The sequence below is a fragment of the Ailuropoda melanoleuca genome, chromosome 8 (assembly GCF_002007445.2).
Source record: "Ailuropoda melanoleuca isolate Jingjing chromosome 8, ASM200744v2, whole genome shotgun sequence".
Classification (NCBI taxonomy): domain Eukaryota; kingdom Metazoa; phylum Chordata; class Mammalia; order Carnivora; family Ursidae; genus Ailuropoda; species Ailuropoda melanoleuca.
Window position 1 is genome coordinate 74,065,466 of NC_048225.1, and position 23,602 is coordinate 74,089,067.

The following is a 23,602-nucleotide window of genomic DNA, read 5'->3' on the forward strand; positions in this document are numbered from 1 at the left end:
TATATAATAAATATATAATATATAATAAATAAATTTATTAAATTTATTATATTTAATTATATATTTCCCTTTTATTTCTCCTTTATAATTAGAGCACTTACTGATTTTTAAAAACACTATGTGTGGTTAGGATACGTTATCTGTGTATTTTACTGTAGAATCAGTTAAGGGGACATTGCAAAAGATTTGTTGCAGAAAGGGGCATTATGTATAATCATTCTGACATTATTACAGTGAATTAAAAAGTCAAACTAGACAAATTTACTCAATCATGAAACTCTGTCTTACCTTTGAGGGTTCAAGGGGCTTTCCCCATCATCTGGAATAAGCAAGAAGACACAAATGATCAGTTGAAAAGAAACAAAAAAACTAATAGAAGGAGAAAGGTCATCGATGGTAGGAGTTATTGGGGAAAGTTGGTGTGCTGATTTTCATATGGGTTCGTTGTCAGGGGTATATTGAGAACAAGCTCTCTCTGAGAGATATGACCTGTGTTAGGCTAAATTAAACATTTTACAGTATATAATTCAGAGTCTTCTCATCTTTCTTCTCTTCCCATTCAGTGACAACCTCTTCTTTTTCCTCTGGTCCCTGCCTTCAATGTCTTGGCTATTTTTGGTTGTTGTTGATATTGAGATCATTGGTTCTAGAAACACATTACTTTGGTACTTGAGGCCCCCCTATCACTGCAACCTGTGTCACACTCCCCTGGCCACTAGTTGGGCAAGTTAATCACTTACACAAATCCATGCAACATAACAAGGGCTGTTTTCCTTTTCTGGTAACATATATGATCACGACCTCCTACCTTAACCCAAACAACGGACTCGGAGAGAGGAAACGTTAAATATGGCAGCAGGCCTGTCTCATCCCATGGATAGGTTAAAGGGGAAAAGTGTCTTATGGCTAAATAAATTTAGAAAATATTAGATGAAATGAAGATGGACAAGTATATTTATAACGGCATTATTCAGCCTTCAAGCTGATAATGAATGTGCATTTTGAATTTGCAGGACATGTATGCAGCGTTTTCTCTTTATTTGACCACAGAATCTTAGAAAGGTTAAAATCACCTTGGGACAGGTCAAGGAAAAATTCCCTGTCCTCACAAATGAGTTTATTTATGATTAAAGATTTGGAGGATGGGTGGCCACTGGTCCTTCTTCATGGTCTGGAGGGTTCTCTAGCCATGTCTCAAAACTGAAGAAAGAGCTTGGGGGAACTGCAGGAATAGTGTGATTCCTACATGGTTATGGACAGTAGGATCTAGGTGGTTTGGAGCGCCTGCCTCTGCTCTGTGGTTAAATAAACACAAATGTTACACGGAAGGACTGGTTGTAGCTCTTTAAGCAGAGTGTTATGCTTTGTCCTTTGTCCTACTCACCCATTCACAGGAGAGTAGATGAAGGAACTTTAGAAAACCTGGAGGGAGCTCAAAACTACGGAACAAGTGGTTCTGCCCTTGAGCAGTTAGGACTGGGTGCTGAAAGTTCTCAGTTCCATGAGAACCCCGTCAGGTATAACAGCCATTCTCAGTTACCTGTATTGGAGCATTTGAGCCTTCCTGACCCCTCAGGTGGCCCCTAGTTACCTTTCATGAGAAATGATAAAGAGACACATTAGCTACGAAAAGAAGTTTCTGAGCTCGTGGCTGAGCATCTGGGGCAGACAGAGAAAGACTGTTTTAACCCTTAAGAGATGACTCCCTTCTTACACGCCTAGGCCAGAGCTCCTTTTTTGATGAACAATCTGGTAGACACAGCTCCCTTATGAAGGGTCTTCCACCATTGGGTCACGTCCCTGCTTCAGTCCTGCGTTAGCTCCACACATTTTCATGAGGACGTACAGGTATCCTGGTGTATCACACCAGGTCATGACTAAGCATCTTCTTCACACCTCTAGCTTCATTTCTCACTTCCTCCAGAAGCACTTGATTTCTGATTCAGCAGCACTGACTACCTAAACCATTGATCGATAAATAACCATCACATACGAGAATGATGAAGGAGGAGAGCATGACACTTTCCTGTTAGTTCTGGTGATAACAAAGCTTACCTAGACCAGAGGTCCTCAAACGCCAATGCGTCAACTGGCCTCATCAGAATTTGGAGGTAGGGCTTTTGAGAAATTCAGATTTCCAGGCCAATCTCTAGATCGCCCTATATGAGGATCTGTACTTTTATAAAGGTAATTCTGATGGGCAGTCAGTTCTCAAGATGACTTCTCTTGGGCTTGTTTTCTTTAACTACAAATGCTTTCAAACATGAACTACTGACATCGTAGTTTCATGGTCCATCCCAAATGACAAGTCAGAAGAAAAGAAGGACAAGACTCTTTCTTATTTACCTTTTTGTCTGAAGCGCTTTCTTAGCAGAGCCAGGAGTGTCCCACATGTCACCAAACCTATTGTCAAAGCCACTGCTCCACCAAAGTAAGTCAGGGCCTGCTGGATTGCCAATGGCCCCGCTGCAAAACAAACACACATGCAGGGCATAAGATGTGTGTTGTGCGAAAGACCATCATTCTTGCAGAAGGATCCCAAGGATTGTGAGATGTGAGATCACGCAGGAGCATCAAAGGTCTTGGCAGGGCTGACAGCCTGGCAGGAGAGATCTGGAAGCCATAAAAATACTGCGACCGCGTGGGAAGCAGGACCTGATTTTATTTCTAATGCTTAAATATCAAACACAATGCCCAGGGGCATCAGGGGAAGGACCTAATAAAGTGAATAAAATGACGAAAAGCTTAAGCAAATAAAATAAACGATGGTTAATTTTGGGGGGAGCGTAATCAAAGATTCAGTTACACAACAAAATGCAGTCATGACAAGCTGTAGAGAAAAACATGAAAAGTAAAAGGAAGGTGGATGCAATAAACCTTACAGAGAAATGAAGCTTAATTTAAAAAGACCTATGTGTTTTTAGAGGTACGTGATAAAATTCTTCTGAGATAACAAATTAGGAATCTGCATGAAATAACCTCTGGTTAAAAATGTTCTGAAACTTCAAGATGTCTTACACACAGATTACAAAGAAATGAGAGGATTCATTTGACACATCTGAGCTCTGAAAAAGGAGTGGTGATTGTCTACACAGAGTCACTGAATTTCATTCCCACTGCTCTGCGGAAGGCAAGGAGATTCTGCTGGATTTATCATGAAACATTGATTAACGCAGGGGAAACCCAGTGATGGAGAGCGAGACTGCTGTCAGAAATACACAGAAAAGAAACACCGATTTTTTTACGTTCCTCATCCATATGGAAAATATACCTTGGCAGGCTGGCATGGGAGTTGACCACTGGCCGTTCTCTTGGCATGCTGTTCTCGCTGAGCCATGAAGTAACTGGCCCTCTGGACAACGGAAGCTGCAGGTGGATTCATAGCTGAAATTTCCCCAGGGGTTGGAGCAGTTCATCACGCCCGGCTCAGTAATATGCAGCTCAGAGCATTTGACAGCTGTAGGAAAAAAGGATGCAGGAAAACCAAACACGTAGAATGAAGGCAACAGAGGTTATGGTTTCATCTGCAACCTGGCTAGCATTGCCAGCAGATGAGGTAGAAAGAAAAAGATCAGAAAGGAGATGAGCCGCTTCTGACATTCACACCAGCTCCTCCAACATCACACGTACTACGACGTCCACTCAGAGCATGGTAGCCGAAGAACGAGGATGGGCACACGAGCAGCATTCAATAAATACCTACTCATGCTCCATCAGTCCTACCTATACTGCTTTCAAAATTTCACTTCTCAAAAATACTACTGTTCTAAGTGTTATTATTACTACTGCTGGTAGTGATCTGGCATGTCAGCACGTGTTTCTTAAAATACTTAATCATTGTTCAGCATAGCTGCCTCCGGAAGTTGGAAGGGAGTAGAGACTGCCACCCTCTTAAAACTTTTCTTCGGGGAACTTCTGTGGTTCCTAACTTGTTGATAGGAAACTAAAGCTCATGAAACTATCTCAAATAAACATTATTGAGCAATAGTGACATTTGCAAAGCACCGTTCTGGTCTTCATGGGGAATACAGAGGTGGAAGGGACATAGTACTTCACGTACGGGGTGATAACTCTTCTGGAGGTATCGTGCATGGCTTATCCTTTTAGTTAGGTTCCAATTATGAAAATATGGGATATTTATACTATCACATAATTAATGGAATTGCAACTTGTATTTTGCAATTCTCGTAGTTGGTTCCATGTTCAGCAAGCTTGTTGTTTTCACACATTTGGACATTTGCAAATGTTTCTTCCTTTATGTCTTTCAGACCAGGGCATTTACTTGTGACATAGCAAGGGGAGAAGTGACATGCCTGTGGCACATTACCTCCAACTGGGATTAGGGTAGATTTCATGGGAGAGTTGATATGTGAAGTGGTCGTTGGGGTTGGATGGGATTTCAACAGGCAGGTACAGCGATGAGCGTGGATGCCAGGTGGAAGATAGCATCAGAACTCCCTGTTCCCTTCACATTACCTCTGCATGCTGGAGATCTTGCTGTCCATTGTCCTGAAGGTCTGCATCTGAGAGCTCTGTCTCCCACGAGTGTGAATCCAGCTTTGCATCCAAAGTAACAAGTGGTATTCAAAGCAAAGGTTCCCAGATGATGCCTACAGGACACTGTTCCTTGCTCTGGAGTGATGAGGTCTGGGCATCGAACCTCTGGAGTACGAGCTGATACTATGCCTGCTGCGAAAACACGTTTCCATTTAGAGAGCTCCCAACAAAAGGAGCTCTTAACAAAGTTAAGACTGACACAGAATAACTGCCTTCCACTCTTCCTGTAGTAAGGGAGGCTCCAGCAATAGCTCCTCAAGGAAGTTAAGGAAAATTGCTAATCTCAGCTATGGAAAACCAGATGGGAAAAAAATATTTAAAAATATCCTTGGAGAGGGGTCCCTGGGTGGTTCAGTCAGTTTAGCACCCAACTCTTGACTTCAGCTCACGTCATGAGATCAAGCCCCACGATGAGCTCCGCCCTGGGTATGGAGCCTGGTTAAGATTCTCTCTCTCCCTCTCCCTCTGTCCCTTCTCCCACCCCACGCATGTGCTTTCTCTCTCTCTCTCAAAAAAAAAAAAATATATGTGTGTGTGTGTGTATATATATATGGATATATATATCTCCTAGGAGAGATAATTCTCTAGACCAGAAGAAGAATGGGGGTTGGGTCATGATATCAATGTTACCAATATTAAAAACAAAACAAAACAAAAATTGAAGAGTTGGTGCAGAAATGTAAGAAATTCAGTAGAAGCAAAATATTCATAGGCCAATTGCCTGCCTTTGCTGCTTTGTTGGGAGGGGGCATTGTCTGCTGGCTGAAGGTCAGCATGAAATGTGAGGTGTGCGTGATGCCATTGGCTTTGTCACTAACTTTCCATGTAGCAGAAGAAGCTCATTGACCTTTCTAAAGCTTCAGTTCCTTGATTTGAGAAATTGGATCAGTGACTTCACCCCTTGTATTCCTCCTGGCAATGAAGCAATGGAGACCATTTAATCAACTCGGTAAAGGTCTCTGAGAAAAAGAGGCCAAAATTATGAAGGAAAATTTCAGCTTGAGAATCAATATATCTTGGGTTGCCTGGGTGGTTCAGTCGGTTAAGAGTCGGCCTTCGGCTCAGGTCATGATCTGGAGGTCCTGGGATCAAGCTCTGAGTTCAGCTCTCTTCTCAGGGTGGAGTCTGCTTCTCTCGCTCCCTCTGCCCCTTCCCCCCTCTCGTTCTCTCTTTCTCTCTCTCTGTCTCCTAAATAAAACCTTAAAAGAATCAATATATTTTTTATTTACAAAATAAGAAGTCCTGTCACTCCTTATAAATTTTTAAATCCATAGGCTATGTTTCCTAGATTCCAATAGATAACCCCTTTTAAAAAAAGAGAGTTTCACAGTAATAATATTATAATGCATACCTGTCACACAGTAAGAGCTTATATAAGTGTTTGTTATTTTTGAAGAAATTTCCAGGAGAAGAGCTGTCTCAGTGAGTGTATACTCTATTACCTTTGCAGGTTGGTGGAGGTGCTGTCCATTTTCCAGAAGCTGTGCATTCAACATTGTTGGATCCCTCCAGCTTAAAGCCCTTGTTACAGGAGAAATGACAGGTGGCGCCAACACTGAATTCCTCATGGGTGTCAGAACAAGCCAGGCTTCCCTGCTCAGGAGCAAATACTTCTGGGCACTTGATGGCTAGAGAAGTAAATAAATTATGTCACAATCTTCAAGTTTATCCAGAAGCCAGGTTTGCACTGAATTCATTCATTCATGCATCCAACAATTATTTACTGAGCACCTGCTACGTCAGGCATTTTGCCAGGGAGCAGCTATTCCCAATAAATAGGACAGATCATTACTACAGGGGCAGGGGAAGGGATGGTGGGCTCACGGATGAAAGTATAGGTAGAAGTTAAAAAATGAAGAAGTCAAGGATGTAAGCAGTCGTATTTCAGAACCCACAATTTCATCCTCCTCTCGATGCACCTGTGCTTTAGAGACTGCACAGCCTCCCAAGGCTCTCACTAGCCTGTCTGAATGGGTGCCAGGATTCCACTTCTGCCTTTCCTCCTGCTTGAGACGACTTCCTCTTAGATATCCTGCCATCTCCTCAAACTCCACACCATGCAATGCAATGGCCATCTTCTGTTCTAAACTATTTCCTCCACTTGGATCCCCAGGTCATTTTTTAAGACCACAGTTCCCTAGCACAGGAAAGCTGAGAACCTCCTGGTCAAGCTAGATTAGTCCCTGGAAATTCCCTGAACTGACTTCATGTGTACTTGCCTCTGGTTCTTGGCTCATGCTGCCCTGAATTTCTTTCTATTGTCACCGAAAAAAATCCTAGTTCTGTAGGACCCAACTGAACACAACCTCTGTAAAACCTCTGCTGGTCATTGCAGCCTGAAGCCTTCTCCTCTGAACACATCAGTCTGTTTGAACTCATATGCTGTCTTGCCACCCGCCATATTTTCCCTCACCTACTGGATGGAATGCTTCTAAAACCCAAGAGCCAGGGGCGCTGGGCTGGCTCAGTGGGAAGACCATGTGGCTCTTGATCTTGGGGTTGTGAGTTCGAGCCCCACGTTGGATATAGAGATTACTTACATAAAAAAAAAAATCCCAAGAGCCATAAAGCTTTGTGCTTTTCAACAGTTTACACTGCTGGGTCTCAAGAAGTGGTAGTCAGCAATCATTTGCTAAGTGGGTGAATAAATGAATTTTTAATTTAATAACCATTTCCCTCAAAAAATTTTAGAAATTATTGCAATTATATATTTCTGTTAGGATCATGTCTTTGTCTCCATTAAATTCTCTGACGTAAGACTATTATTTACCATCAAATATTTGACAAATGGAGGGACTATTCTCTCTTTAAATCCAAGCTATTTGAATGCAATGCCTTGGTCAAGTCAGGTTCACTTGGCTTAGCACTTTTGCCTTAAAAACAAAACAAAATAAAACAAAACCTTTCAAAGTCTTATGTGGTACCTCATGGGAAAGTGATATTTCTGGCCTTTACATATCGGCCCAAGTACTTTTCAGTGACAGGTTATTCGTGAAAAGATTGTGGATCCTTATTGCGTGCATCCATTCAAATAACCAAAGTAACGTACTGAATTTCAGTTTAGAATGCTCGAATTTTTGAGTCATGAATAAATTCATGTCTGGCAGATCAATTTCATTTACCAAAAATGTATTACATATGTCTATTAGTGTAAATCCTAGACATTAAATCACCTGTGAATATTTTCACTAAAACAACTCTTTTAGAATCTCTCAGGATTTTATATGTAGCCCAAGAAAATGTATAATGTCAGCTGCAGGACAGTGGGGACCTTGTCAGCTCTTTTCAACACTGTATCCCAGGGAATAGGGCCTGGCACATAGTAGGGGTTCTAAAATGTTTGTCAAATGAACGAATAAGTTAGTGTGCACAATTTAATTTGAATGCATTCTAAGGAGTGTGTTTATGGCTGAAAAGAAACGAGAGGAGTTACTGTTTGAAAAAATTGATTCATGTGACCTTCAGTATACAAAGAGAATTACTACAGCATGAAATCTGCTTGGGGGCTATTGCTTTGATCCCGATTTTGTCAGTCTTGTACTGCCAAGATTGTAGATAGAGGTTTTTGTTTTTTGGGTTGTTTTTGTTGTTTTGTATTTGAAAAATCTCTGCACCCTCTTAGGTAAGAATTAACATTGTCCAAACAAAGGCCTCTAAATAACTTTAAAGATTTGACTTTGAATCAAGTAAGGAAATACGTTTTCCCGCCTGCGATGCAGCCTTGATGAGGTAGACAGAAGTCTAACCCCAATCTGGTCTATGGTGGGCGCTCGGCAGACGTGGCTGAATCACATTTGTGAAATTGCCAAGGAAGCTGCTGGAGTGGATGGGACCTAGGGCAGACGTAAAGGAAGAGATTTTTCCCCAGGGAGTGACCTCTTGGGTAACTTGAAAAATAGTCATTTTCCTAAGCCTACTGTAAAACTTCAGCTTTTATTACATACTTAGTCCTTTTTTTTGTGGACTTCCAAGGCAGTGCTGTCTATTATAATGACCTTCACTGATGTTTTTCTGTAACCCATGAAGTAAGTGTACACGATTGCATGTAAATTTGTGAAAGGTTGGGTTTCACTGGCACTCTGTCATCAACTGACAGCAGATTGGTTTATATTATTTTAAATAAATCTAGTAAATTCTTCCCTATATCTTTGTATTATTTCTTTTTACTTGAGTTACATACAGTGTTTGTCAAGAAACTTTTGGAAAGAAGATACAGTATAAATAATAAATTTCTAAACTCAAACTTTAGAAATAAAGACTAGGAACCTCCTTGTAGTCAGAGAAATGTTGGAGGAGTGGATAAAAAAAAAAAAAAACCCCAGGGGCGCCTGGGTGGCACAGTCGTTAAGCATCTGCCTTCGGCTCAGGGCGTGATCCCGGCGTTATGGGATCGAGCCCCACATCAGGCTCCTCTGCTGTGAGCCTGCTTCTTCCTCTCCTACTCCCCCTGCTTGTGTTCCCTCTCTCGCTGGCTGTTCTCTCTGTCGAATAAATAAATACAATCTTAAAAAAAAAACAACCCCGAGATGTGAGCCAGCCAGAGTTCAAAGGGCAGCAGTGTGCTCTATTATAGGACTTAGATGAGCAGGGACATGGCAGAAGAGCAGAGCTAGGACTGGGACCTGGGACAAGGACCCTCCTTACCCCACTAACATGAGGCTGGTCACTAGGAGTTGGGTCCAGTGGCCAAACATGGTCTCCAGAGGGTCAATGACAAAGTGATTAGGAGAGCAGTAGTATCAGTCAAGATAGTGGCCCGACAGTTGGGGACATAAAGGTCATAGCAACCAGATACAAGCAATTCAGGAAAGGACTTCAGGTCCTGGAGGAGAAAGGCAGTGAGGAGACTGGGATATCAGGCCCTGCCCAAGTCCCAAAGGGCCCAGGGACTGGTGTTCTAACTAAAAAGGAGATATCGTAGAACCACTAAAAAATGAGATCTCGCATTGCACTCTGAAGTGGGAGACGGAGGGCTCCACCGGCCACACTGTCCCGCTAACTCAGGGGCCCTCACGCCCCTCTGATGTAGAGCTTAGACTCCACAAAACTCCATGCAAAAATCAGGGTTCTGGGGTCAATGCTGAAGGTTAAAACTTTATGGATTCAAGCATGTAGAAAAGAAGAAGAACAATTTGCCTAAATTCAGAGAATAAATCTGGAGGGTGAGGGGAAGGCACAGACGCAAAAACCAGAGCTCAAGGTCAGACTCAGACAAGGCCGCTGGCTCTGGGGGTGCAGCTGCCATCTATAGTCAGGGCTGGTTCCAGGCCCTGGGCGGGGCTGGCCTGTACCGTGGGAGGCAAATGCCTCCTCTTGTGGTGAAGAGGGGGCTGGCAGGGGTGAGGGGCAACGGGGGCTTTGGAGATTACATATTGGTTGCATATGTGATTTAAAATTTGAGTGAGATCATTCTTAGGCATTGCTCATTCTTTAGCCTTAATGCAGAATGTGGGAAAACAGAGCTTATGGTAACTGTCGATGGAATAAATGAACGAGCAGATGGAAATAAGTGGGGAAGCATGAGCCCTTAGTGTTATCCCCACAGTGTTCTAGATTCCTCAGGTGCCTGTAGTGTAGCTTTCTGACAGCAGATGGCAGCATTCTATGTCTTCAACCTCAGAATTCTTGACCAGAAGAGAGAGTTCAGACATTAGCATGTCCACTCTTCTCCTTCTGGAATCTAGGAAACTGAAGCCCACAGGGTGTGATGTGACTTAGATGGCACAGGACTTTGGGAAGAGCAATACAGGTCTTCCAGCATTAATCTTGCCCTCACTCCACAAGAAAGAATACACAATATTTTAGCTTTTTCATGCAACACTGATAGATTTCTATCAACACATTCTCTCCTCTGATCAGCTGGCATTGCCATTTCTGAAGATCACTTCAGATGTTAGAATGGCAGCCTGGCTGCTGGCCAGTGGAAAAGAGCGCACCTAGGGGACATGGAGGATTTAGGGACACCGCCGCTGGGTGGCAGTGCAGCGTCAGGGCGACAACACCAGCCTAGAAACAGGCGAGACCCCAGAGACCCCGGATCGGGTTGGAGTCCAGCTCCACAATTCCCACTATTTGGCCTTTGTCTGCTATGGATCCTCTCAAAGCCTCCGTTTCCTCGTCTTTAGAAGCAGATCATAATAACCATGTTTATGGTTGTTGTGTGGGTCGAATGAGATTCTGTCTGTGAAATAGCGGGTTGTGCTGGTCTTCTTATTACCGAGTACCCTGAACAATACATTGAACCAATGGTGCCTTTTGAAAGTAACTGTGAGCTACGAGTTAATTACTTCTATGAACTTCTATTTCAGAGCACACTGAACGCAAGGGACTATTTCATGTTAGCCAGATGCTTGGGGGAGACAAGGATAGACAGGGTCCGGCTCCTGCCTTTGCGGGTCCTCCAATTCACTGTCAATAGGGCTGTGCTTTTAATGTACTGTACATTTAACCAGTAAATGGTAAGCTGCAGCTGAGCAAGTACTTGTCACATAGCCCCTTCCAGGTAGTTGCTGCAGGGGATACCGAGATGAAGAAGGCATGGTTCCTGCCCCGGACGACCTCCTAGCCCACGAGGAGGCAGAGCCAGGAGAGAAGGGCCGGAATAGCCTACGAGGTCCTCGAGGGGCAGGGGCGACATCACATGCAGGCCTGCATTAGCGCAGCGCCTGGGGCTTAGCGGTGCTCAGTGAAGGTGAGTGTAGGAAGGAATAAAAAGTCAGTGGAAAAACACTTCATAAGGAAGTAAAAGTCCCGGTGACTAGCTGAGCTTCGGCACTTACAAAGGGCGTGAATTGCAACAGGTTACTTAACCTCCCCAAGCCTCTGCTTCCTCATCTGGGAAATGGAGATGACACTGCCTTTCCCCCTCATCTCAGAATGGTGGCAAACATCAAATGTCACTGATATTAAAGCACTTTATGAAACGGAAATGTTTAAAGTTATAGGAATATTTAGAGAGCAAGACAGAAATCACCATGCTTTGTGTAGAGCGTTTCTTTTAGCTTAGGAACGGTTTTACACGAATCCCTGGTGATTCTTCCTTCTATCATATTATCTGAGAAGCCATAAGAAAGGACAGACCCACGATCCTACCTTGACATAGTGGTGGGGATCCTGTCCAATGTCCAGACGGAGTACAATCCAATATTTGTGGTCCAGATAAAGAGAACCCTTCATCACAGGAAAATCGGCATGTGGTCCTATAACTGGAATTTCCAAGAGGCCGGACACAGGTCATTGTGCCATTCCGAGGGCTTGACAGAGGGGCGCAGGTAATGGCTACCATGGGCATGTAGAGAGAGGAGAGAAGGGGTCGTTTTAGAACACAGCAACCTGAAATCAGTGTGTGTGTGCACACGTGTGCTGAATCCACAAGGGGAGCATTTGGTTAGAAATGCTGCTTTCTCACCACCTAGAGGTCATGGGAGTATAAAATAGCAGCAACTAAGAGTTGATTGGTACCCTGAAACCTTCACCCACCAAGAGCTTTAGAGGTCATTTTAAAAGGGAGCTGGTGCTTTGGAAAGATACCGATGCAGCTCATTTCAGGTGTCCCTGGGTAGGCACGGAAATGGCTGCTTCCTTGACACCTTCAGAAACAGACCTAATGACCTTGCCAGCAAACAGTGACAAAGGATTGAAAATAAGAAAACGAAGTAAAACACGTTCTGCCCCCACAAAAGCTCCTTTCCCCGATCGAGAGGTAGAAAGAATCTGGGTCCAAATTCTTGTGTTCCTTACCAGCAGTGTGTCTACAGAACTTTCTGAACTGTAGCTGCTTCGTCTTTGAAATGGAAACAATAATACTCCTTGCCTTGCAGGGATCCTCAGTTATATAAAATAATGAGTTAAATCATATGTAAAAATTAAATTTAAAAATATTTTAAAAATCATGGACACGTGGTAGGCACATACATAACTGGCCCTCTGCAAACGCTCTTCCCACAAATGTCATCCTATGGTGACCAGCCCCAATGACTCTACTGGTTCACTTACAGAAAAGGTAAATTAGATCTCATGGTTCTGTACCACAGTTTATACAGAGAGAGTTTGAGATGCTAGGAGACTTGCTTGGGTTAGAGGTCATGCTCTGCGACTTTGGGCAAGTCACTCAACCTCTCTGAGTCTCAATATCTTCACTTTTAAAATGTGGAGAACGGTAATAAGGAGGGCACGTATTGCATGGCGCACTGGGTGTTATACGCAACTAATGAATCATTGAACTTTACATCAAAAACCAGGGATGTACTGTATGGTGACTAACATAATATAATAAAAAATATTATTATAATAAAAAAATAATAAAAATAATAAAATGTGGAGAACGGCATTGCATAGCTCCCAAAATTTTTAAGGGTCAAATGCAAAAACACTCTGTATGTAAATGTTAATACTTGTCAAGATGTCCCTTTGCCAATTAGTGAAACTATAATAGATGCCCAGATTCAACATGTTGACATTAAAAAACAAAGACGAAGAGAATGCATGGTTTAGGGGTTTCTTCTTCACTGCTTGGTTTGACTGAATAGTGTATGGCTTTAGACTAGAGTCAGTGATGGTAGGGCTGAAGCCAGGACCATTCTTTAGCCACGGACCAACTGCTTGAGATTCCAAGAGTGTTTTTATACTTTCTCTTCCCTTTATCGCCTCCCCTCTCCAGCTACATTCCCCTCAACCTGATCAACTTCTCCAAAGACCTAGTCATTTTCTGCCCCTTGAAATGTCTTTCTGTATTCAGTATGTATGTGTGTGTGGTGGGAGAGAGGAGAGGAGACAAGTCAAGAAGCCCATAACCCTTGGACAAATTGGGAGGGTCTTAGTGCCATGGAATCCATTTCCAGCTCTTTTGTGGCGTTGCCTTCTGATAGCTGGGGTTCTGATAGCTGCATATCAGAAGGCAACAGGGCAAAGGGGGCAGTGAGAACGGAAATTGTCTGATAACACTCTCAGAAGTCTTACACCAGCGAGCGGGTTGCAAGCCCCACAGTGCCTTCCTGCCCAGCCCACATTTGGGTATTTCACTTGATGCTCGCCCAGCAACAATAGGAGAAAGTTCAGTCAAAGTAAACAAAGAGCTAAAAGCAGAAGGGAACTGGAAGGTCACAGGAAGCCACGGTGAGTGCCAGCCTCCTTGCAGTGAAACAGCCGTGGGCAGGACAGTATGGAGCAATGAACTGAAACTCTGATTACTGTGATAGAATTGTGGTAACCCTCCTCAGGGATTCTGAGTTCTTCCCCAAAGCCACATGGACTTTGTAGTATACCCCGGCTCCAGTGTAGCCAGGATTAAAGCTGAGAAGGCGAGGTCGCAAGCCTCACTCTGGTCTTTCCAGACCCTGCTTGGAAGGTACACTCAAGCCCAGCACCAGTGGCTTGCCATGCTCTCTGCTGCCTGGAAATGCAGGATGTCCAATTCTGCTGAGTTCATTCATTCATTCATTCATTCATTCCATTAATCATTCATTTATTCACTGTTGACCTAACAGTGGGGTACTGTGTATGTGTGTGTGCACTTGTGTGTGACCTGAATAGCAAGTGGTTTCCTCTTCATTAAAAACACGCGTCTACCTGCATTCACTCAGATGGTAAAATTCTGTACCAAGTGAAAAGCGAAGGCAAACAATGCAGAAATATCTAGTATTTTACCTACTTGATTTTATTTTTAAAATTATATGTGCATCATAAAAATACTAATTGCATAGAGGGAAATGTGAATGGGGAAAATATTGGAAGAATTCATATAAAGCTAACAATGCCTATTTCCCGCTGGGAGTCTTGAAGAGGACTTTTTGTTTCTTTATGTTCTTATTTTTCTGTAGCTTTTACAAATGACAATCTTGCTTTGTAAAAGTGATATTGCCATAAATACGTCTGAAGAATTGGATACATCAAGTGGAAAAAGGAATGGGGAGTATAAACAGCGTACATCTGTTCTTCAGTTCCCAAACACAAATGATTAGAACAGTTCTATTTCATACAATATTGGCAGACTACCCCGGCTTTCTTTTCGGTCAAGTACAATGCAGATTTACACCCTGAGGCTGAATATGCATGTTTTCTCTTCTGAGGATCCTGTAATCTTGCATTTAGAGATGAAGTTCTTCCTCTTTTCATCACTCTTCACTTTATCCTGAGTATATTTCTCCATTCCTACACAGACCTTGGAGGAGGTTTGCCTCCAGGCATCTGTAAATTCTGCCCCTTCCATTGCACTATTATACTCATAGGTTGCCCCCATTCCACCATTAAACTCCATGGTTCCTAGGAGCAAAGTGCCAGGTCAGCCTTGGGGCAACCATCCTGAAGCTATTTTTTTTTTTCCTTCTGGCCTTCTTTCTAGGTCCTGTTTTTAGCCAGGAGAACAGCGTACCTGGTTCATGATAGAAGCCTCCAGGTCCTGGTAAGAGGTTGGTAGGGCCCATTCCCTATCTCCTATTGCCAAACGCCCTGCCACTCATGTTATCTGCCTGGCCCCTGAAGGCATCTGCATTTGGAATCAACGGGTTACAGGTTTTATTACAGTGTTTATTAACTTTCCAGTCCATTTCAAGTTTCTGGCCCCTGGATGGTGACCACCCCTAAAATATAGCCTTTTAAAATACAGCCTACAATAGATTTCCGAGATGCTGGAAATAATTCCCCTTACCTTGGCATGCTGGAGGAGGAGAGCTCCAGTTCCCGGTAGCCAAGCACCGCAGCACACTTTGTCCCAGCAGGTGTAAGCCCTCATTGCAGCTGAAGCTGCAGGTTGATTGGTACCTAAAGGCACCAAATGGGTGGGAGCAGTTCACCTGGGCATTGTTTGGAGCCGGAAGATCCTGGCACTGCACAGCTAAGAGGTGAGGAAGTAAGGAAGTAAGGGAGTGAGGACAGAGTAATATGCAAGTACTCGTTAATTTTGACCCCTTAATCCTTTCTAGTGCCAACAACAGGGATTTCTGAACAGGGCATGTTTAAACTGGAGGATGAGAAAAGCATCCATCACAATGGCACATGAAGAATTTTATAAGGCAAATTCTAAGCCGTTGTTAAGCATTTTGGCAATATGCATGAATAAGTTTTAAAAGATGATATTTTTTTAAAGATTTTATTTATTTATTCGACAGAGATAGAGACAGCCAGCGAGAGAGGGAACACAAGCAGGGGGAGTTGGGAGAGGAAGAAGCAGGCTCATAGCGGAGGAGCCTGATGTGGGGCTCAATCCCATAACGCCGGGATCACGCCCTGAGCTGAAGGCAGACGCTTAACCGCTGTGCCACCCAGGCGCCCCTAAAAGATGATATTTTAAGACCCAAGAATGTACGCTAAGAATGTAATCAAGACACATATCAAAAAATCAATTCATAGATTTTTTTACGAAGACATTATTCGTAAGAGCAAAATATTAAAAGTAAACACAAATGCCACTAATCAGGGGCTGAAAATAAATTATAGTGGATCAATGAAAGGAATACTAAAGGTCACTAAAAATGATATATTTCACCTTGAAAAGGTATGGGAGGTGCCTCAATGTACAATGTTCAGTGAAAAAGCAGAATAAAAATTATATATACACTATGATCTCAATCATACAAAATAGATGGTCATAGAAAGAGAACAGGTGCATTCTAATATGTTTTTTCTCATCTTCAANTGATGGGTAGTAAGGAGGGCACGTATTGCATGGTGCACTGGGTTATACGCAAGTAATGAATCACGGAACTTTACATCAAAAACTAGGGATGTACTGTATGGTGACTAACATAATATAATAAAAAATATAATTATAATAAAAAATAAAATAAATAACATTAAAATGTGACCAGTAATTGTAACTACCTTATGGAGTTAGACTATAAAGTGCTCAATAAATATTATCAGCTGGTAGCAGCGAGCAGTGGAGCTGCAGTGGTAATGAACAGATAGTGGTAATACTATTAAAAGCATACATCAGATGCAGACCCTGACCGTCACAGCAGAAAACACCTGGAAAGCCTGGCAAGGGAGTTACTGAGACCACATCCTGGGAAACTTAAGAGAGTATCCAACTATCTCTGGGGTGTGATAAGACATTTACATGCCTGGAGACAAGGATGGCCACAGCAATCTCTTAAGATCCCCCCTCCCTCCCTTTTAAGCACATTAAAGGGCTCTTTTGTGTCTGTCTCTCAGACAATATATTCACAACACATCCCATTACCCTCACCACCATGGTGCATGGTCACCTACTGCCTCACTGCCTCACTGCCTCATTTCTGGGTTCATTTTTCCATTTTTTTTAAATTGTGGTAGAATGCATATGGTATAAAATTTACCATTTATCACTGAACTATTTTTAAGTGCACAGTTCACTGATATAAAGCAAACTCATCTTCTTGTGCAGCCATCACCACGAGCCAGCGATAGAACATCTGTCATCAGCTCACACTGAAACTCCATACTCGTTAAACAGGGACTTTGCATCCCCCTCCTCCCAGCCCCTGACAACCACCATTCTACTTTCTGTCTCCATGATTTTGACTACTCTAGGGACCTCATATGAGTGCACTCATGCCTTATCCTTATCCATCTTTTTATGACTGGCTTGTTTCACTTAGCATCATGTCCCTGAGGTCATCCATGTTATAACATATGTCAGAATCTCCTTCCTTTTGAAGGCAAAATAATATTCCACTGTATATATCAACCACATTTAGTTTATCCATTCGTCCACTCACGGACACTTGGGTTGCTTCCATATTTTAACTCTCATAAATAATGCTGCTATGGACATGGGTGTACAAATCTTTTTCTCTCTTTGCAACCCTGCTTTCAAATCACTGCCTCTTGTAAATCAGGGTATACTTAGATCCAGGGGATTCACATAAATTGCCCAGGGATCCCAGTAAATAGCAACATGAAATGCCAATGTTGTATTTCTGGGACATGACTTTTGTGTGGGGAATCCCTTGTAAAAATACTAATCCTAGTGACTTCCCTATGCCTTTGTTCTCCTGTAAGAGCAAAATATTGAAAACTTGAACTATCGAAGGGTTACTTTGTAAAATCAGATCACAGACATATGATTTATAAGGTAATGTTATTATTTTACAAATTGTAAAACTCCTAGTAGTTTTAAGCTCTTGTTTACACACATTAATTCACAACCATGAATGAGGCATGTAGATAAGGCAGATAATAATACTCCCATTTTATAGGAGACACTGAACTTCACCAACCCAACTCCTTCATGCCAACCCACTCCACCAATCAGTGCAAACTTCTCCTTGAGTTTCAACATGCTGTAATGGACATGTGATTTGCTTACCATCTCATCCCTAAGGCCAGCACAAAGGGCCTATCACTAGTGCTTCTCAGTGAATATCTGATGAATAAATGACTTCTAAATGCAGGTGTGATGCCTTTGATAAACTGAGAGACACAGAAGGAGCGTTCCAATGTCACAATACCTTGACACACCGGGGCTGGCGCTGTCCACCGTCCCAAGTCGGTACACTGGACTAGGTCAGCTCCTTCCAGCCTGAAACCCTCAGCACAATGGAAGCTACAGCTGGTGTTGTCCTGAAATGCTCTTGAGGATGGCGAGCAATCCATGCTTCCATGAATAGGACCCTCCAGCGGCCCACAGGCTATGGCTAAATGGAGAAAGTTTTCATCTGAAACTGGGTAATGGAAGGGCTCAGTTCCTTCTCAGGAGAGCCTCTCGAGAGATACATCTTTCCTACCCATATTATCAGTATGTTCAGAACCCTGACTCCTCCTGTTTCCTAAAGGAAACTGTCTGGAACACCTTCCTATGCCCTCTTTGCCTGGATCACTCACTTGTCTTTCGATTTCAGCTTAGACTTCACTGTCTTCAGGAAGTCTTCCCTGCCCTCCCCAGCTCAGGGGTGGGGACTCCTCTAGTGTGCTCCCCATATCCCCTCCACCTGCAGACATAATTGGAGCTCTGCCCCTTGGGCTCAGTCATTCCTAGTTGTATCCCAGGGCCTGGCAGTGATTGGTATACCGAAGGTCCTCTTCAAATATTTACTGGTGATATTTGTGGAACTGGATCTGGAAAGAGGTGACAGAGAACAGGCTGGACTTTTGAGGAAAAAGCTGGAATAACACAGCTTATTGTTGACACAGTATTACCTAGGCTTATAAAATGATCCTGAGTGGGCCATATCTTGGAAACACAGGATGTCATCCTCATCAGACTTCAATTGTCGAGTGAGTGCAGCTCAAGGAGAGTTCCTGCACAAAATTAATCCCTGAGTGACCACAGTTCTGATAAAGTCTGGTTTCCTCAGTGCTTCCTTGATAAAGCATTTCGTCTCCAGGGTATTCCTGGGGTTTTTATCAGAGCCGTAAAGACCTCCTGTCACACCCTGGGCTTAGACCTCCAGTTTTTACAGAATCGGGGCCTCTAAGAACCAACGATCCTCTGGTACTTCTTCTCTTTTCCTTTACAGATGAGAAAAGTGAGGTTCAAAAATGTTAAGTTACTTCCTTAAGGTCTTATATCTGGACAGTAGCAGAGCTGGGCTTGTGATCTAGGTCTCCCAGGCACTCACTGGTCCAATCTTTAATTTCCTGCTCCCCTATCCCCATTTCTGCCACATGAGCTGAGAATATGAGGCAACTGCCCAGAATTCAGCTCTGTGCTCTTGCGTAACCGTGGAGGGTTGCATCACAGCCTTTACCAGTGCAGCCAGCCTCCCTCCATTGTCAAAGTCACCTCCAAAACTACAACAGGGAATCCCCCTCTTTGTCCTAATAGTCACTGCTCTGACTTCCTCTCAAGTAGAGGCCTTGTCCCACAGCTTGTATCGCCAGTGAGGCAGGAAGGGAAAAAAAGAGATGGAACTTGAGTGCTCAGTCTAATGCTAGCTACTTGACACATGCGATTTCATTGTCTACTTTTTCTATCCTTCTTTCTCACAAAAGCACCTGGCAATTCTTAGCTCATTCATGGGTGAGGAAACCATGCCTCCTGGAGGTTGAACAACATGTTCCAGTGTCAGAGTCTGGAGGAGGCTATCCCAAGGTGCAGAGCCCCTGATCTTTCCATTGTGCTATACCCCCTTCCTGGGCAGAGACTCGTACCTTCACAGGCTGGAGAGGGTGCTGTCCACTGGCCAGAGCCAGTGCAGCGGAGTGAGGCCCAGCCCCTCACTTGATAGCCAGGTTCACATTCGAATTTGCAGCTGGAGCCATATGCAAACGCGGCGAGGGGATGCACACAGTCCATGGTTCCTTTGCCAGGGGCTTCCAGGTGTGGACACTGCACAGCTGGAGAGAACAACCAAGGAGACAGAGAAAGATACTAAGGAGAAAACCAGGCCCACAGCTGGAAGGCAGTGGTGAAACTACCTCAGGAAATCCAGGTGGAGCTAAGAATCTATAAGGGTCAGAGACCCTCATGATGTTTGTTCAGACTTGGAGGACCAGTCCACAGGGTGACCTTAATCTTAAAGAGAAGGAGTCCTCCCAGCTTTTTCTAATGTCCTCTATTCCCTTTACCTCCATAACCCTGTCCTGGTAGGTCTTCCACTTACAGACGTAGATGCCATCTTTTCCTTCTTGTGTGAAATTTATGAAATTTATGAACAGGGCCATTCAAACAGTGCTGGAGGGCTGTGAGTTTGGGAGAAGGGAGGACTTTTAAATTGAGTTGTAGTGAAATCAGCCTCGTGGTTTTCTGGTGCCTGACCCTCTTTTCTTATCCCAGATGTGCCCAATGTACTGAGGGGCAGGTGGAAGGAGGGTCACATTGTGGTGGAGTTCAGGCCAACTTCTCCGTAGCTGGCCAGTCATCTGTACTCGCAGCAAGAACTGGGCACAGTGGACATGACACAGCCCCAACCCCTGGAAACTCACCTTCACACACTGGGGCTGCGGCTGTCCACACCCCCGAGGCCGTGCACTGCACCACCTCTGGCCCCACTAATGCAAATCCCTCTTCACAGCTAAAGTGGCAGCTGGACGGGTACTGGAATGCATCGGCAGAGTGCGGGCAGGTCATGCTTCCTCGCTCAGGAATCTTCAGGGGCGGGCAGTGGGCAGCTACAAAGAAGCACAGAGCCACAGTGTGGGGAACCTAGGATATGACAGCAGCTTTCTATACGCTCCCCAAGTGACCGGCAAGGTGATCCACCCGGTTGGTTAAATGGTACTTTCGGTCGCTGTTTTGAAAGATCCAAACAACCTCATTGTTCATTTACTTTTTAAAGAACAAGGTAAAATTATGAAATTAATAATACTCCGCCCTAAGCACTCATTATTATACTCTGTTTGCTTTGCAGTTAACAAGGTCCTGTCTCCCTTTGTGATGCTTTTGCCTGAAAACCAGGAATTACGCTGATCACTTCACTCTATAGATACAAAACATCATGAAAATCAAAATCAGTGTTACTCTCGTTGATGGGTGATAGTAAAAATCAGAATTCCCCATCTAATGTGGATCCTCGTGATTTCTCATGGTTTTTTTTTAATGGAGAAAGCTTGTTTTCCCCCTCTGAAATTCTAGTTGTCAGTGAGGACAGAAGGACGAGGGTCTACATACCGATGCATCGTGGTGGCTCATTCGTCCAGGTTCCAGAAGCCAAGCATTCAAGCTTGCTGGGTCCATTCAGTTCGTACCCTTCAGCGCAGTGGAAACTGCACTCTGAATTGAAAGAGAAGTTTCCCAGGGGGTGGCTGCAGTTCATGTGTACATGTTGAGGGAGATGAAAATCCCCACACTCTGTGACTGTGGGGACAAAATATTGATTTTTTTTTCATTGCGGGTTTAAAGACAATGTCCGGTTTGCTAGAAGCTGGAAGCTATTTGTATAACCCTCTCAGCCCTGTCTGTCTGGGCTTCTAACCCAAGCTGGACGTCTTTGCTTGGTTCTTTTGTATTGGCTACATCTTGGCAAATAATCAGCCTTTCACTGGTTTTTATTGCAAATGAGCAAAATCAGCGTTTGTTTTGCTTCCTTTGTGTTTCTCTTTTACCTTTTGGGATTTTATGAGCAAATATTCCAAGAATGAAATGTTTCACCCAGAGTGTGTCTTGGGATAGTTGGAGTGGGGCCGACTGACAGACCACAGAGAGGGCCCGGACTAGCCTTTCCTCACTGAAGAGTCTCCAACATGATTTGTTTCCTGGCAGCACCTTCAGCACAAGACCAATGGCCGCAATAATGTCAACAGAAGAGTGGCCTCACCGTATTCACATTCTGGCCCATAGAATCCAGGGAAGCAGGAACAGGTGTAGTTCCCGATGGTCTCAATGCACTCTCCTTGCTTGCTACAGGACATGTCCTGGCAGGAGGCTGCATGGACACAAAAGATCAGAATCATGGGCATTCCCAGGAGGCGTGAAGAAAAGCTGGATTCTTCCCCAAACCACAGACTCAAGCCCCTCTTGGGTAAGATTGAGCCTGCCAGACAACAGAAAATGATCGTGTCCTCTGGTGTGCCAGCCCGGTCCCCGTGAAGGACATCGTAGGAGCCTGCCAGAGCATTGCACCATCCATTTTAGGCTGAGTTTAGTGTTGCCTAAGGAGGGATTGCTATGTGTGGCACAGAGAGACAAAAAGCCACTGATGGATGTGTAGACCGAGAAACTCCTCTATGTGGTACAAAATAGGTTGTGGCTTTTAACCAAGAATATTCTTAGAGTTGTATTACTACAGAAGCCCCTGTGACAGATAGGACAGCACAAAGGCTAGGAATCAGATGTGGGCTGTCACACATATGTGATCAGAATCCTGGCTCTGCTGCCGACGATTATGGGACCTCAGACAAGTTACTCCTCCCAGGCCAACCTGCCCAAGATCAGACCAAAGCCCTTCCGCTTTTTGTTCATTTCAAATCTGCACCCAACACCACATGGTGGAGGAGTAGAGGAACCAGATGAGATGTGTAAGACCTCCTGGTACAGGACAAACAGTCCCACAAAGAGGTGTTTCACAGGTCCAAATATGCCGGGCTTAGGTGTGGAGAGCCTGACTGGCCAGTCAGGCCCTGCTCAGTAAGTCTGAATGGAGAGGGGGTGGGGTTTCTTACCCGCAAGAGACTTTTGGGGGTAGAGATAGCACTAGGTACGTGACGGAGGGTTAGCATTAGAACTGCTACTATGAAAGCACTGAGAATGTTTTTACTGATGAGGTCATAGCTGGGGGCAAGGTCTGAGGCTGGACTATATTCTAGTGGAGTTTCCTCTGCACTAAGCCGTGGCCACACGTGGTCCACTTTGGGGTTTATTACAAGAGGAAGTTCATATGTCACAAAGAGGGTTATACTAGATGACCTCTACATTCCCTCTCAACTCTGAGATGCTGTGATTCTAGAAGTCATGCAGATTATACAGGAGGACATTCCTGAGGCAGGCAGCAAGTTTGGTGGAGCTGCACAGGGGCTCTGGGAAGGGTTCCAAGGAACGGGAAGATGCAGGAGGACAGTAGCTGAGAGGCAGACATCTGGTCCACATCTTCCATCCTATCACCTTGACCCCACCAGTGTCTTCCAGCAGAGATGCCTGTCTGCCCTGTGCTCTCGGAACATACAAATTTTGTTCTGCTTGTAGCTTCCTCAGGATCTCAGAATATTAGAAATGAAAAAAAAGTCAAAGGTCTGTAGTCTATTCCACTTGGGTTTCAGGCAGGTTAGTAACTTGTTTATACCTTTGAATCCCCAGGAAAGGGCATAATGAGGATTCACTGAATGAATCTTTCTTTTGTTAGGGTGTTCTGAGGTCTAACAAATACTGACCTTTAGAGACTTGGTCCGGCTTAATTTCTTGTTGCAGTCTACACATCTATTTCTCATCTATTTCCTACCGAGAGTTGATGGTTCCCTACACCCTTTACGTCTTGGGTGGCAAAATGAACTCAGTGATAGTGGCTGCCAAGAGTGTTGCGTTGGTGGCGATGGAAACCGACTGTGCTCCAGTGAAATTGCAACAATTAGCAATGTCCGCCATTGTTGCAGGTTAGACAAGTGGCATTGTGCGTGCCAGTAGTTCTCAATCCCTTTTCTTCCTTGTGATTTTTTGCAAGCTTAATTGAGGAAGACGGTCTTGCAGTTATGGAGT

General features: G+C 44.0%; 1 protein-coding gene across 6 annotated transcripts in view; it reads right to left on the bottom strand.

The window, feature by feature from the left end:
• Positions 1-23,602, bottom strand: part of SELP (selectin P) — a 42,639-nt gene that overhangs the window by 3,298 nt on the left and 15,739 nt on the right. For 4 of the 6 annotated variants that reach the window (XM_011224105.3, XM_034666706.1, XM_011224104.3 and 1 more), the window contains 12 exons: positions 21,732-21,839; positions 21,086-21,271; positions 20,401-20,586; positions 19,627-19,812; positions 17,985-18,170; positions 15,203-15,388; positions 11,650-11,835; positions 6,000-6,185; positions 4,477-4,689; positions 3,272-3,457; positions 2,347-2,466; positions 289-319 (listed from right to left, as the gene is read on the bottom strand). In XM_011224105.3, coding sequence (XP_011222407.1) covers positions 289-319; positions 2,347-2,466; positions 3,272-3,457; positions 4,477-4,689; positions 6,000-6,185; positions 11,650-11,835; positions 15,203-15,388; positions 17,985-18,170; positions 19,627-19,812; positions 20,401-20,586; positions 21,086-21,271; positions 21,732-21,839 — 1,960 coding nt within the window. The remainder of the gene's footprint in view (positions 1-288; positions 320-2,346; positions 2,467-3,271; positions 3,458-4,476; positions 4,690-5,999; positions 6,186-11,649; positions 11,836-15,202; positions 15,389-17,984; positions 18,171-19,626; positions 19,813-20,400; positions 20,587-21,085; positions 21,272-21,731; positions 21,840-23,602) is intronic. The other 2 variants (XM_002918569.4, XM_011224107.3) reach the window with 2 other exon arrangements.